Source organism: Oryzias melastigma, linkage group LG3 (assembly GCF_002922805.2).
Source record: "Oryzias melastigma strain HK-1 linkage group LG3, ASM292280v2, whole genome shotgun sequence".
In the NCBI taxonomy this organism is placed as follows: Eukaryota; Metazoa; Chordata; class Actinopteri; order Beloniformes; family Adrianichthyidae; genus Oryzias; species Oryzias melastigma.
The window spans coordinates 20,824,716-20,840,293 of NC_050514.1; the positions used below are offsets into that span (position 1 = coordinate 20,824,716).

General features: G+C 36.7%; 1 protein-coding gene across 1 annotated transcript in view; it reads right to left on the minus strand.

Moving 5' to 3' along the window:
* Positions 1-2,063: 2,063 nt before the first annotated feature.
* Positions 2,064-15,578, minus strand: part of LOC112160491 (CUB and sushi domain-containing protein 1) — a gene marked incomplete in the record, with an annotated part of 398,036 nt that continues 384,521 nt past the window's right edge. Inside the window, 3 exon segments of the mRNA XM_024295052.2 lie at positions 2,064-8,386; positions 13,432-13,558; positions 13,736-13,823. Coding sequence (XP_024150820.1) covers positions 8,227-8,386; positions 13,432-13,558; positions 13,736-13,823 — 375 coding nt within the window.

Consider the following 15,578-nt stretch of genomic DNA (forward strand, 5'->3'; position numbering starts at 1 on the left):
CCTTGATGAGACCCCCGTCTTACCTATCAATGATTCCTCCCCTTTAGGACAACGCAAAGCCACCTTTTATTATTTGATTACGTCTCTCAAAGGACGGGTCAGCATCACCTGGAGAGCCATGATCAAAACAATGGGAGCCCTCCAGTCACAAAGAGCCATTTACTTTGAATGCCACATTGTGCTGATTAAAACTGCTTGCAAGACATTCTCTTGAGATTTTAAAAAGAAATCCCTGAGAAAAAGAAAGCAACCTTTCACTGCAACAGCCCATAATTAGAACTCAGTAAAACCAAACCTTTCCATTCCTGGGTTTGTGGCAATCATAGAAATACTAAATACTAAAAAACCCCACTGGAAGCTGGTTTCATAATGGAACAATTTCCACTTGACTTCTATGTTAAGTGGAAAGCTTAAAACCAAAAACAACTTCAGCTAGGTATCAGAAACTTTCCCCACATTTTTTACTTTATTTTCTTTTTATGAAAATCTGATCTGGCTGCAAAGTGGTGTAGTAGTCCGCACCCTCAGAGTAAGAAGCCCTTGATTTGAATACCAGCTGAGTTCTTTCTGTGTGAAGTTTGCATGTTCTTCTTGTACATGCGTGGCTTTTCTTCAGCTTGATCGATAACAATAAATTGTCCCTGGGTGCATGTGAATGTCACAGCAGCTGCGTTTCCATTAACTCTGAAATTTCGCAAATTGGATTTTTGATAATAAATTCTCTTAATGGAAAAACCATAATTTCGAAAAAACTCACATTTTTCAAGAAAATGTTTTTGCGCTTAGAGGAGATGGTTTTTGGGGCTTATTGAAATAAACATTTTTCGCCAAACTTTAATGGAAACACTTTTCTTATTAAATGTGCTTCTTGCTATGAAGTGTCTGTCCTACGAACTGCACAGCAGGCGCCAGAAGAGCTCCCACAGCTGCGTACCTATTGTACAGGTCCTCCATAAAATCACCAAGATTTCATCCTCGCTTCATCTGTAGCTGCACTTTTGTGGCTTGCAGCCTAAATAAGACACAAGTCTCTTTTGAGGATGAGTGTGAGTGTTGTGACAGACCTAAAATTGATCTTGTTGTGTTTTCAAACTTAAAAAAATGGTCCAGCTATTTAATTGTTAGAATGGTTATTTTTTTTCACGTGCATCTGAGACTGTCAATGGACTAGCTGAGCGCGCCACACTCCTGTGACATCACCCAAATGCTCCCTTTTCGTGAATCAAATAAAAAAAATACTTTGTCTCATCGCCGTGTTTTTAATGACTTATCGCGTTAGTTGGTTTACGCTTTATTGCACAATTATGATTTAATGGAAACTGTAATTTCAAAACTGTTTTTTTTTTAGAAATTCCTGGAATTTCGATAAAGTTTTGCATAAATGTGTAATGGAAACGCACCTAGTGTGTGTTTATGTGGTCCTGCAAAACACTACCAAATTATCCAGGGGTACCACATCTTCATCCAACAGAAGTAGGGATAGGCTTCAGCAACCCCATGACCTCATATGGGATTTAGCTGGTTTAGAAAATGGATGGATGGATTAAAAACCTGATTAAGAAAAAAAAAAACAACAACAGATGTTTCGATTTGCTAAAACTTCAACTTTGTGCATTTTGAGGGGGTATATTCTTCCTGGCAGGTGGATGGACCCATCGGGGAACTAAACAAAACTCTCTCTTTACTTTGTCTTGCTCAATCTAAATTTCCAAAAGCTGTTGGGTCAGGCAGAGTAAACTCCAGTCAAAAACACTTTTATTTTTTTCTCTCAGAATCTCATGGAATGTCAGAAATTGTCAATTTATTCCCTAAAAGTGGAGGACTTACTAGTAGTTGTTACAGAAATGTGCCTATTCTTATCCAATTTATCAACAACCACCTACCCCAACCTTTGTGTTTATCCGATTTAACCTCAAACAAGGCAAATATTAGGATGGCGTCCACTTAAGTTATGCAGGGAGTGGCAGTTGGAGCTGGTTTTCTGTTAAATATCACATTTTAAGTACCATAACTGACCTCATTTCATGATGACGGTTAAAAAAAAACAACAGAACACGATGGAATATTGTATCAAAAACTTTATTCTCAAATAATGTCTTCAAAATATCTGATAAACTGTGAGTCTCTTTAACAGCGGTTGGCGAAGCTGCATTCACATATTGTTTAAACCATCTATAATATACCATTATCTCTCTCATATAATCTTTTAGGAGCATTTAAAAAGGGATTTGCCATTCTCACAAAACTTACAAAATACCAGGGTAGGTTTGCTGGCCCCCAAAAAATAAATAAATAAAATGAAAAAAAGAACAAAAAAGGGATCTTTAATAACTGTTGCCAATTTTGCTAATGCTGCTAAAGCCCAAAAGTACCATTTTTGAATGTTCTAAGATAAACTGATTATGTAGCAGCCTCCTCCTTCTTGTTCAGGCAGGAGGCCACATTTTTTTTGGGATGCAGAGTATTTAAGTTCTCCAAAATCTTTTGTGCTGGGGAAAGTCACCCATCTCTCAGATATAAACACAAGGATCAGCCACACAGAGGCTGCTCTTACACAAGAACGACAGCATTGTTTTAACCCCTTTAGTCTGCATGACATTGTGACACTAAACATCTCGTCTTTCTTTTCCCCTTTACGGACTAAAAGCACAAGTAAGTCAAATTTTTTGTGAATATATTTCAATGTGAAGAATCTCTAATTCTTAGGCAACTCAACTGCTGTGCAAATTTGGTGTCATTTAATGAAAACGCATCCTTTCCGATGACAGTAAAAGCTTTCATTTTCTAAAGAAACTTCATGCCAACTATTTAAATGGAATTTGTTAATCTCATTATGAAGTAAAATAAAGAAATATTTGCTGTTTTCCATTCTTGTGTAACAGCAGCCCCAATGGGACAAAATAGATTACATGACACTTTATTTCATACTCTGTTTGAACCTTTCACTTTACACGGTGTGTAGGAGTAAAAACAGTGACTTTTTACTAACACTTTTTTTGTACCTACATCATTGTTAATAAAAAGTACAGCATGTTTAATAATTTCAGTTTTTTCTTCATTTTTTTAAACAAATCTCCATAAAAAATAGATTTCTGTACAAAATTTTGTATTTTTTCTCTTTTACCTACTTCAAGTTCAGCAGCATGTGATGATGATGATGATGATGATGATGAGGGAGGATGGTAATGAAGATGGAGGCAGTTTGAAGCCCAAAACAAACAAAATAAAATAAAATAAATAAAAAATGAAAGATGATTTATGATTTTTTTCTGTTAAAGACCTGCCATCTTTCTTTCTGTCAGTGGTGACAACCAAAAGGAAAATGTTTCAGAAATATGCTGAAACTGTAGTCATATACTGCAATGTTGATAAAATATGTTATTGAGAAGCAGTGCATCTCAGTGAAGCCTAAGAACCAGTGGCCTTGTTTCTGGAGACTCTTAAATTTGCAAATGGAAACCATCAAGTTGAAGATTTTCTTTAGAGACTTTTTCTGGCACAAGGATTTGTCCTAACTGTTGAGAAAATGGGAAAAATGTATTTTTTTCTTTTATCACTATCGTTTTCTTCTCTGTATCTCGTCTGCAATCTTTTCAAAATTATTTTAAATAAGGGACTGTGTGCCCTAATTAAAAAAAAGTGTTTTTTGTATTAAATTGCACAAATCTTTAGATGACTAAAAGCCTGCTACTTTAAATCTTTTTCTTTTTCAATGTCACAGTAATCTCACATGTGCCTTTACAAAGACAGCCTCAGTTATTACAGTAGGGGGATAAAAAAAAAAGACTGTTGATTACTTAGGCTTATCACGTCTGCACATACTTTTAAAAAGTGACTAAATCCTCAAAATTCTTTTTTAGTTCAAAGAGACAACAAATGAAATAAAAAGTTAGATTTTCAGCTGCATCTGAAGCTTTGCATTTGGGCGATGTTTCCTACACTCAAATGCAGCGCGATGCAATTGGTATGTCTGGATGCATCTTCACTGAATTTCTTAGATGATGCAACACATACCCAGAGGACAGTATGTAAGCTGCAGCCTCCTGTAGTGTTGTTATGCTAAAGTAAAAAGGAAATATAAACCCCATTAACACAGTCTCTTGGTCTTATCTCTGTAACCTATTTCTTTATTTCCTGTTGTGTTTTATGAATCATAGAATGATGCAATTTGCATGATATGTTGGTTAAGTTTCTATATGTTCTTTTTAGTTATCAACTACTTCAACTCCAGATTCTTGTGCATAGTTGCAGAACAACTTACTGTATTTTCATTCAGGTTTTCTTTAGTCTAAACTACTAAAAAGCAAAAACTGTGACTTTGTTTACCAATTTTTTCCTCGAAATTATGTAGCTTCACTTGTGCAAAAAAACAGGTGTTTAGAATTTTTTTAATGGAAAATCTGTGTTTTCAATTTGAATATGAAGTACCCACTTCATTCATGAAAAAAACTTGAAAAAAATGAAGCTATCTGCAGCATGAATCACTGGAGGTTTGGTTGAATTTCAGGTATAAAAACTGCATTTTACACTGCAGTTTCTTCTCTAACACAAATAAAAAACAGAGCCTGGCAGGCACACCAGGAGACCAAATCTTTGTCTATAATTGATAAAAATGATACCTTTTATTACGTCTGAGGAAAGCTTGCCGCCTCTAATTTTGAGCCGCTATTATGAGCTCTTGACTCCATATGAAATCTCAGCTCAATTAATTAAATCAATTAAAAACAGAGGCACAGAGTGCACTCCTGCAATAAAACTGAGAGGGGGCTCATGACTGTGAGCAGATGTTCTATTTTTGTTTACGCACGCCTCGTTTATTTCTGTGTAAAGTTTCTGAACGGGCTTTATCTGCCTCGCTGACATATTGCAAGTGTTACTTAAAGTCTTTGGATGTTTTTTTTTGTTTTCTGTACAGCACTATCTGCTACCATGACAATAGAATCAAAGGCTAAAAATGTCTCATTATAATCACCATTTTTTCCAATAGTTTTTGCAGGATTCATGTTTGACTTTTATTATTTAATGAGCTGAATATTTGAGGAAAAACTACATTATTTTTATTATTACAAAAAATAAATGTATTACAGGGGGGTGCAAAATTCTCCACATTTTATTACCATTTGAGTTTGGGGGTAAATCTTATTTCACTGAAGCCTGTTTCTGTTTTAAATAAAAGACTTGTCTCAGGCACAATACTGGCTTTGGCCCATTGAAGCTTTCATTAGAGGATTCTTGTAAATCTCTTTTCAGCATCTCATTCTGCTTCCATGAATAAACCTTTTTGTTACTGAGTCATGGGTTGTGGTTAAGTGAAAATGTGGAAAACAATTCGGCACTGGACAAAAATAAACCGTGCAGGTCAAAGCAAACTGTTGACATGTCGACTTCATGGTAAAATGTTGGGAGTGACGCATGAATCAGGCTTGATGACACAAAAAAGACACACAAAAAGCAGTTACATTTGTGATCTAAACCAAGTGCAGCATCTTTCAGAAAAAAAAAAAAAAAAAACATTTAAAAAAAATGACAGGACACTGCAAGACTTAACGAGCTTTGGAAGTGATTTGAAACCGATAAACTTTCTCCGATCCTGTAGACTGAGAAGGATTAGAGTGGCAGACAGAAAATTCTAGGAAATAAAAGACAACGTTGCAATTGCAAAGCTTGTGTGGTTGTTGCAGTGACCTTCCAGCTCTGATAAGCAGGATTAGACTTAATCTCTCAACACGAGGTAATTCTCAAATTATATCGGGCCTCCGGGGACGACAATTGTTTGACAACTCTAATTGTGCATGTTGTCTTTATGCTGTGTCTGTTTGACCTTTGTCTTGAGGAACTACTAATGCTGTGCTCTTTAAAAAGAGGTGTTCAAATGAAATCAAGTGCATCGGAGGTGTAATGCTTTAAAAGGACGCACTGCGGTTTGAGCAGAAACACAAGATAATGCTGTTTCAGAGCAGGTTTACAAAAATAGCTGTTTCTGAAAACCAATACGCTTTCGTTCCCTCTTACCAGTTTGCGGCTGAAAAAAAGTGAGTCAGTTTTCAGTTCAAAGTAGACAGAGAACTGCTGGTTTATAAAACGAGAATGAGTAAGTAGGCAAATGGTACAAGTGTTCAGAAACAGCTAACGTCGGCGAATTTTGATGTGGTATTCTGACTGTTTCAATTGGTGGTCCAAAGGTAAACAGTACCCAACATTTTCGTTGGCTAGCTTAGTGGCCAAGACAAGAAAAATAAACACTACAGTGTTGTAAAACCTGCAAGCAGGGACAACAAATACAAATGTGTATATACAAACACTTTGTAACCCTGTATTTAGACGTTTTGTCATCAATTTATAGATAATACTCTTTAATAAAACTCTTTTTTATAGGAGTCGTTTTTCAAAATCCATCTCAAAAAACCTGCTTTTTTCCTCTATAATTCCAGTTGAAAAAAACAAAACAAACAAACAAACAAAATGAAAACAGTGCAAAATTTGTGCGGTTCATATGAAGTTTATGTTTTTGGGTCCCCAGTAGCATTGGTCTGGGAAAACCCAAGGGGCCACTGGGTTTTTGAACATACGAGTCTGTTCATTAATATCTTCACTGAAGAAAAATGCCACAAGAGACAATTAGACAAAGATGTTTGTCTATGTTTCCACAGTAACATGTCCTTGTCTCCTTTTCCACTGACAGAAGCTTCTTTTGTCTGTGTCCATTTGTCCAGTTTCTGTCAGCACGTCTGTCTGCTGATCAGTTCATTTATTTCCAGGTTTTCTGGTATAAAAGTATACTGCTAAAAAAAAAAAAAAAAAAAAAAAAAAAAAAAAAAGAAGAAGAAGAAGAATCTCTTGACTGATGGTCTGGATCAGAGATACGAGAGGACAAATAACTCCCTGGATTTGCCCACAGCTGATTGCAGCATTCGAAGATCCTGACAGCTTATTGCCTCCAGGCTTCCACTTGTTCAGCCACAAAACACAGAACTGTGGCCAGTCCAGGAGCAAGAATCTTTGATTGTGTTTGACAAGTCTCTGGAAACCAGTACACAGCATGCACCAAAGGGCAACTCTGGGCCGATGTTTGGTTTTGTGTTTCAGAACAGCCAGCCAACTCTATTTAGGCGTGATATATATTACTAGTATGTGTTCGAACCCTCTAAGAGCTAGTCCACATGTGGTGGAGAACATTGGAAAACACCGTTTGCAAAAGCTTGATTTGCCATTTTAGCCTGTCTAACTTGAATTTAATGGAGGTTTGTCATAACAGGAAAATTGTGGAGAAAGTCAAAGACAACAGTCTGCTTAAAAACCAATTATTAACTAACAACTAAACTTTCTTCCTTCTGTGATTGTCCTGCTAGATTAAGAGTCATTAAGCTGTCTGAGAAGGCTAAAACATTACAAAGTTATCTACAACCCTATTTCAGCCTGTCTTGTTTGGCATTAGTTCAGCATCGTTAGTGCCAATTCACCATTAGTATTTCTGCTTTATGGAGTCTAATCTTAAGTGCATTGAGCCGTCAACACGGCAGCCGTCTGTGTATCCAGCATCGCAGTACGTCAAAACAGACAATGTGATGTGTATCATTTAGAAACTAGTCGTATTAAGCTCAGAAGATGAAAGTTCAGTGGGAGAATATTTGGTCCAGCAGGAATGGTGGTTTACGTTCAAGAACCATCCAAATCCGGAAGAGGCTGAAGGGTGGAATATTTGTGCTTCCCTCACGGGTTTAAGACCCCATCCGTCAAACCCATGGGGGTTAATATACCACTGTGCAAATTTGGAACAAAGAGTTGGACTTCTGTTAAGCTACTTTTTCATATTAAAGGGCCATATGACTCTGACCATACGGATCGGCTGTCATGCATAAGTAGGGTCGGTTGTGTCAGACTTCAGCAAAAACTGGATGGGTGTGCTCTGGGAGGAAGTTCCGTAACATGATTTATCTGGGTGTTTCTGAGCAATTCTTCCCCCAAACGATGACTTGACGACATCATTGCTAACAGGTTTCAAGTTATATTCTCGATTTTCCCATCTCAGACGAGGAAGGCGGAGCAGAGCTGCATTACTGTGCAAATAATGCTGTGTGGGGACCAGCATGCTACACAAAGGCTGCTCATGGTGACAAGTCAAAATATTGAGTTTGCTTTTCCTTTTTTGCGTGGTAACACCACAATGCAGACTACAACATGGAGGTTGGGTCGAACCACTTTAAAGGCAGTGGTAGCTTCGCTGGACTACACTACAGTACACACTGTGTTCAGTGTGGTATCGAATCGAACTGCCTTAGCTTCCGTGGGCTTCATGTTGGTGTCATACATTGGATTTTCAAAGGACGCCTGGCCATTGGAGCTCTCATGGCCGACATATCCGTTAAACTGGACCTTTGGACGTGTCCTGAAATAGAAGAAAACATTTACATCAACAACAGGATTTTGTTTTACATTCATAAGTTATTGAATATTCACAGTAGAGAACCAAACTGCACAGGCATCTGTAACACAAAATGCATGAATAAAGTACAAAATGGCTGCTTGAAAATGCATGTATACGTCCCCCTTTTTATGTGGATTGTTTCACTTTTTTTAAAGTTCCATTTCAGAATACTTAAACAATAAATTACAATAAATAAGCATGTAAAAATTTAATAGAATTAATATCATATGGATCTGCAAGACAAACTGTCAGGAGAAACTAAAGGTGTAGGACCCAAAATGTAGAAGACCAGGCTTAGTGAGAGAAATGAAAATACTTATTAAACAACTTGAAACTAAACAAAACCATGGAAGCAACAAAAAATATGTCAAAACAGAACTGGTGACCTGATAACGAAGAACTAAAAACACAGACACTTAAATAGACTGAGGGTGATAAACTAAATGTAGACAGTTGTGGATAATCAACCTTAACCTGGTGAGACTGACAGGGAAAACAGAAATACTCAGACCAAACCAAAGCACAGAACCCTCCTTACACAAGCTAAAGTGGTCTTTGGTTAAAACAACTATTTTTTTTAACAGTTATTATTTACAGTACATTGAAAATAAATAATCAATTAAACTTATTAAAGATTTAAATAGCTTAAAAAAATACCTAACATTGTGAATATTTTCACAAATTTATCTCAAATGAACAACTTTAAAACCACGGAAGAAGTACCAATAAACCACACAAAGGACACGTAAAGTGGCGCTTCCTTGAATTTCTTCACTTTGACATACTTTAACACAGGGCAGAAGTTACATTGCGTCAGCACCATGGTCAGCCCCCGCCCTTGTGATGCTTTGTTTTAATTAAACTGTCAGATTCCCACAGATTGACACATATTTGAATACATGACTTGCAAAATAAAAATCAAACAACATTGTGTCAGATTTATGCAATAATTGTGTATGCAAAATTAAAAATTCATTAACAAAAACTCTTAAAAAGCTCAAAACAGAATTCATGTAAAAACCCTAGACGGACATCTGCACACATTGACAAAATGAGTGACATGTATCCTGAAAAACTGAAATTATGTATGTGAAAAATAAACAAATTTTATGTGTGACACGGCCTCTTGCTTGATGTTACAGCAAACTTCTGCACCAAAAGTTTACAAAGTGAGATTTCTTCAATTTTTGATTTACCATCATTATGTAATGATATCTCCTAAAAAAAAATAAACAAAAAAACCTTTAATCCTAGTAAGTTTATAGACTACTACTAGTGTATTAACATAGTAAGTTTATAAACTTACTATGAGACTCTTAACTACTGTAATTTCCTCCACCTATAATATATATTAAAAAAATAAATAAATTAAATAAAACAGATTTTCATCATACAAAGTGTTATTGGAATCAAATTTAACTTAAATTAAATTCTAAACCCATTTAACATTTCTTGAAATAGGTTTAATGTGGTAAACGTACAAAAAAAACAAAACAAAGAACAGCTTTTGTGTTGAAGAAAAAATCCTAAAACCCTTTATGCTTTTGGAAATTAGGTCATCTTTTCTCATTTTTGCATACTGCATGTTCATTTTCACTGCATGTTCTATTAAGCTCCTTCATTTTACCAGGTTCAGGGAGATGAACTGCTCGACATCGTAATCTGGCAGAACCAATCATGCATAAAAGAAATTTGCATATTTTTAAACAAATCGAAGAACATAAAATATGGATTTCATTCATTATTCAAATTGATTGATACCTAGAAAAAAAATGACTGTGTTTCTCAGGTATCTTATTAGCTATTCTGGCAAAAGAGTGAGCTACTGGCAAAGGACGGTAAATGCAGAGGAAATCTACGAGAAACAAATCATAATTTCTTGGAAAAGCAAGCTGACTGGCATCTATCTGCCCTTCTAGCATAAATAAATCAGTGTGCGTCCTATCACACGTCTCAGTTGTAGGTCAGAAATGAAGATTGATATTTGTCATTGATGAGTACATTTAAAGATGAATTTTCTAGAAAAACGACTGTAGGGGTTTACCGGGATTTACTAGGAAATAAGGTTTACCCCTGCTAATTTGTCTGTTTGTGGCAGATGATTCCTTTGGATAATCAGGCCTTATAATCCAGTTAGATGTAATCACTCACTCCCAACCCTGTGAAACTATTAGCGCGGAGGAATGCTGCTGCGGTTGGATTCTGACCTCATTAAGAGTGTATGTACGTATGAGTGCTTGTGTGTGTGCGCCTGGGTGAGCACTGGTAGAAATCCAACCCTGGGGAGCCACTAAGCCTGCCCAACATGTTCAAGCCATTACTTTACAAAACTGCACACCCCAACACCCAGCATAGACCTCCCCGCATGGCAGTAGCTTAAATCACTGCACCCGTCGTGGCTGTGGGTGCAATAGTTTCATTTTATTGGTAGAATGAAAAACGGGACGCATAATTGCTTTGACAGCATTATAGATACTCTGCAGACAGATGAGCCGCAGCAAGAAAAACTGCACGGCACACACAGACACACACACATCTCGCTGCTGCTTTCTGCTTTGTTTTTGAGCGTTACACTTACACATGTGGAAATACTGCGTTTACTCTGGTTTGACGTTGTGTTTGTGGGTGTTTGTCTGTAGCGTAGATGAAAGTGATGCTGAATCAAGCAGGATTCGAAACACCAGCATGTAACTAGCTTCAATCACAATTTTGATGGTTCAGAGACTGCTCTTGATGATGTTATGCTGACAGAGAAATGACAATGAGGACAAAATAAGACAAAATAAAAAGTTTGCAATTTTGAAAAGGAGGGCTGCACTGCTTTACGAAGCTTCAAATTTCAATATCTTTTTTTTTTTAAATAAAATTCTCTGGAATTTCCATCTATAGTTGTTTTTTTATATTATTAAACTCTGGTTGTGCTTTATTTTTTGTAACAGTGCAGCCTTTCTAAATAGTAAGAAAAAAACGTTTTCATAACTTAAAGCAAGAAATGGAAAGCTTGACGGAGGATGTGGCGGCGGGCGAAGGGTCTGGTTGCTCTTCAAACCAGAGGGATGACAGGTGCCATGTCTTACCTGCCGCCAGGCCCCCAGGTGTCTTTTGGTCTCTCATTGTCATCTGTGTCAGCAGACAATGTCCTGCATACAACCATCAGCTTTATCACCATCAGCTAGCATTATGCACTGCTAAAAAGGCAATTCAGTTTTAAAACAAAATATATTATTAAGTGAAATTTCAAATGAGTGAAAATGCCTCAAGGTAAATACACAACATTGCTGATATTTGTGTTCATGACTGCTTGTCCCTGTTGTTTTGCATTTGCAATAATAGAAAATGTTACATTTCTTGAAAAAATATATTGAGGGGCCACATGAATCCAATATCACGGATTATTCTAGCACAAAGCTTTTCTACCTGACAGACCAAAAGATTCTTAGGAAACAATCCTTTTATGAGATGGATAAAAAATCAGATTTTGAATGAGTAAAGTCATAAATATTCCCTGCAAATTCTAAACGGGAACAACAATAATACCTTTGTATTTGGTTTTAAGTCTATATTATCCCATATTTAAAGGCAATGCACAATGTAGTGTATAACTTTCTATTCAACTTTTTTATGGAACTCTTATCACTTAAAGGTTGGTTTAGTTTTGTGACTGCAACATTTACGTTTATGATTCAAAAGATAAACATGCAGTACAAAAACAAAATTCTGAACCACAATATGCTGTGAAACTGTCCAGCTATTATAGTTGTCGGCTTATAAATTCAAAACATATTTTTTTGTCATCGGTTTACTTTAATGGCGGTAAAAGACATTGTCTGAAAAGAATGTTGTGTTGCTGTTTTCACACGACGGGCAATGAATTTGGTTTTTATAGTTTTCTGCTCGGAGGCAGAATCAATGAAGCTGATGAGGATTGTGCAAAGCGCAGCGTAACAGAAATCTACACCACACAATAGAGTAAGAATAACAGGGTTGAAGTAGGGCTTTAAAAAAGGTATGAGTTTTAAAGGTAATCTTTGTTTTTTTTTTGCTTTTGTCATGGGGCATTTGTTGGTTACCTCTTGCTTCTTATCTTTAAGTTGGAATTGTAAACTCTGCTTTTAGAGCCTGCTTTTTCATTTTTTAACTTTTTTTCTTAGGAAATGCAAATATAGATTAAATAAATAAATGAAGACATTTAATTTTAAAATATTTCAAATTGTTTAGGTAATTTAGACTAATGTCAAGTGTTTTTTTTCCTGAATATTTCTTGCCTTCTGGCTGCTCTTATAGGGGTCACCACAGGGAACCCCCGACGCCCTGTAGGGGTTGCCTACATCTAATCCTGTTCCTCTGCATACTTTTTACTCACGCTAACAACCCTTATGTCCTCCTAAGAACGAGCTTCCCTCTGCTTCAACTAATGGTAGTGTAGTTTACCCCGTACCCTATAGGTCATCGGCATTAGAGGTGGTCCTTGTTAACCTGTGCAAACAACTTTAGATGATTTACATTAGGGATGCCACAGTTCTCGCTTTAAAACCAAACCGCATGTCACACCACTGAACTACATTGTGGGGAAAGTAAGTTGTTGCATCCATACTGCATTCCAGTGTGTTTACATTGAAAGTGTCAAACAATCGTGCTAAATTTAAGAGGGGTTTGGTATTTATTGCGTTATTGCATTACATCAGGGTGAGTGGAATCCAATTATGGTTTTCTTCTTTGTTAATTGCTTAAAAACCTTTTTTTTCTGATATTCTTTTTTTTCTGCAATGCAGAAATTTAAAATCGAATTGCAACAAAACTGTGACTCAAAAACTAAATCATGCCCCCCCACAGACAGATTTTTAAAATAGATTTAGAAAAAACAAAAACTTTTATCAAGACAAGACAATTTTTTGTCTTGTAGTGCATCTTTCATTTTGATTTCCGGAAATATACAGGATTCCTTCTCAATTGTGTCTCTGATGATTCTTTGTTAATAGTTAATTGCCATTAAAAAAGTAGATTACCTGTGTTTGTAGAGGTAGAATGCAAATCCAGAGAGGATGAGGGCAAAGAAAGGAACTAGGATGGCTGCCGCCACAGAGCTGCTGTTTGTATACGGGTTAGATGGGTCCATTGCCATGGTTACGGGGCCTAAACTCACACACAGAAAAAAGCAACAGTCACATAAACTAATAGCATTTTTCTGATCTGCATATTTTTCTTGGATTTGCTTAAAATTGTCATTTTAACTATTTTAAACTCCAAAAAGAATGCTACAATATTACAAACTTGTTAAAACACAGTACTGATGATACAAAATAGGTCTACCTTGTCTTGTCAGACGGAACTTCCCAAAGTCATTACTGTGAATGTGTCCCTGGTAAACAAAAGTCTTCTGGTCTGACTCTGCAGTAACCTGGAAAACAAAAGGAAGTTCACGCCATAGGATTAAATCTCCTCCGAAACACTCCGGAGTTCTTTCATTTATTGTTGATTAATGCAGTTTATTAGCCTTTGGGAATGACAACATTAAGTACTGTTTATGGCCTACATTTAATGCATTTGTTGAAAAAAAGTGTAATACAGAGATGCGTGTAGAGCTAGATTCATTTTAGAATCATTCTGTTGTACTTGTAATTATTTATCTTGACATTTGATGGAAAACAGGACAAAATGGACCAATTTAATGTTGCCAGAGCAGCAAAGACATTCATGCATTCAATAGTATTCATTTCCAGTTCAGTAAATGCGATTTTTAGTTCTGATCAATCCCAGATGAAGCATCTGGTTTTGCTGGGACAATTCTGCAAAAAGAGCCTCGCTTTTCCCTAAGATGAATGAGCGTTAACTAAAGAGAATTACGGCAATAATGTAAATCTGTTAGTGTGCTGTTAGTGTTACGTAACTGCAATCCAAAATGTTCTCATTTGGCAAATCCGATAAGCACCTTCTCTATCCGCCTTTTTTCTCCTCATTCTGTAATCTTTTTCCCCCCACTGTTTTTACCTTCTCCCCTTCCACACCCTTGTGTAGAAAATGAAGCATAAATGGCTTACAGCATTTAACATCACAGACGGTGCAGGAGCTGTCACAATAGAGGACAATCCAAACACATGCAGACACACAGTTCAGAGCTTTATGTTTTTTTTCTCCTCTTTTCTACTTTGTTCTACGTCTGTTACCGTCCTGCACACACAAATCCCTTTCAGTGCCTACAAATGAGCAATAGCTCAACAATAACTGTGCCCAGGTTTAAGGCCCACGGAGGGTTACATGCTCGAGCATTGTATTGGTGAGAACATTAACTTTCCGGAGTCCCAGCTGCATGCCTGGGCAACCTCATAGTGGCAAGGAGCCACCTTCAATCATTAGCGGCTGCCAGGATGACAGACAGACAGTTTCTCACTCAAGAGAAACCAGTAAAGTGTGATTTTCGACATTTACAAGTCAATGTCACTTTACGTCTTCACTGAAAGGTGTAGCACTGCACAAAAGTCGTTTTCGCAAATAAAAATGCAAGGAATTGTGTTACGACTGACAAATGTATTTTCTCAGACTACATACCAATATATTTTACTTTTAGAGCTCACAGAAAGGCTAAAAACCGTTCCCTAACAATAAAAGGTTGGCATATTGGTTCCTTTTTAAAATTAGACATAGATAACTATTGATATTGGTAGATCTTTCAATTGATAAAATCACACAAAAACCAACTCGCTTTCTCAGTGCAATAGGCATTTACAGAATTTAGAGCCTGAAAGTGTTAAAGCTATCCAAAATCTCCAAACACAACCATAATCATACAAAACAATTCTGAGCAACAGAAAGAAAAAAGAAGAAAAAAAACCCTCTGCTGCAGATAATGTGGCCCCGCTGTGCACTGATTTAAACAACATGGAGTCAGAAAGGGATTAGGTTTCGAGACGGAAAGCTGTGACAGCACAAATCCACAATACAATTGTTTTTCAAGATTGTCGGAACAAGTTGTCTGTGAAGTGCTTGGAAAACTTTACAGTTATATAACAGGGAGATTCTGTGCTTTTTTTAAGCATCAAATACTGATTTTGTTACAGTATCCTGCACACTTTAGACCAGGGGTCTCAAACTCGCGGCCCGCGGGCCATTTGCGGCCCGCAGGATGATGATTTGCGGCCCCCGTCTTCATATGAAA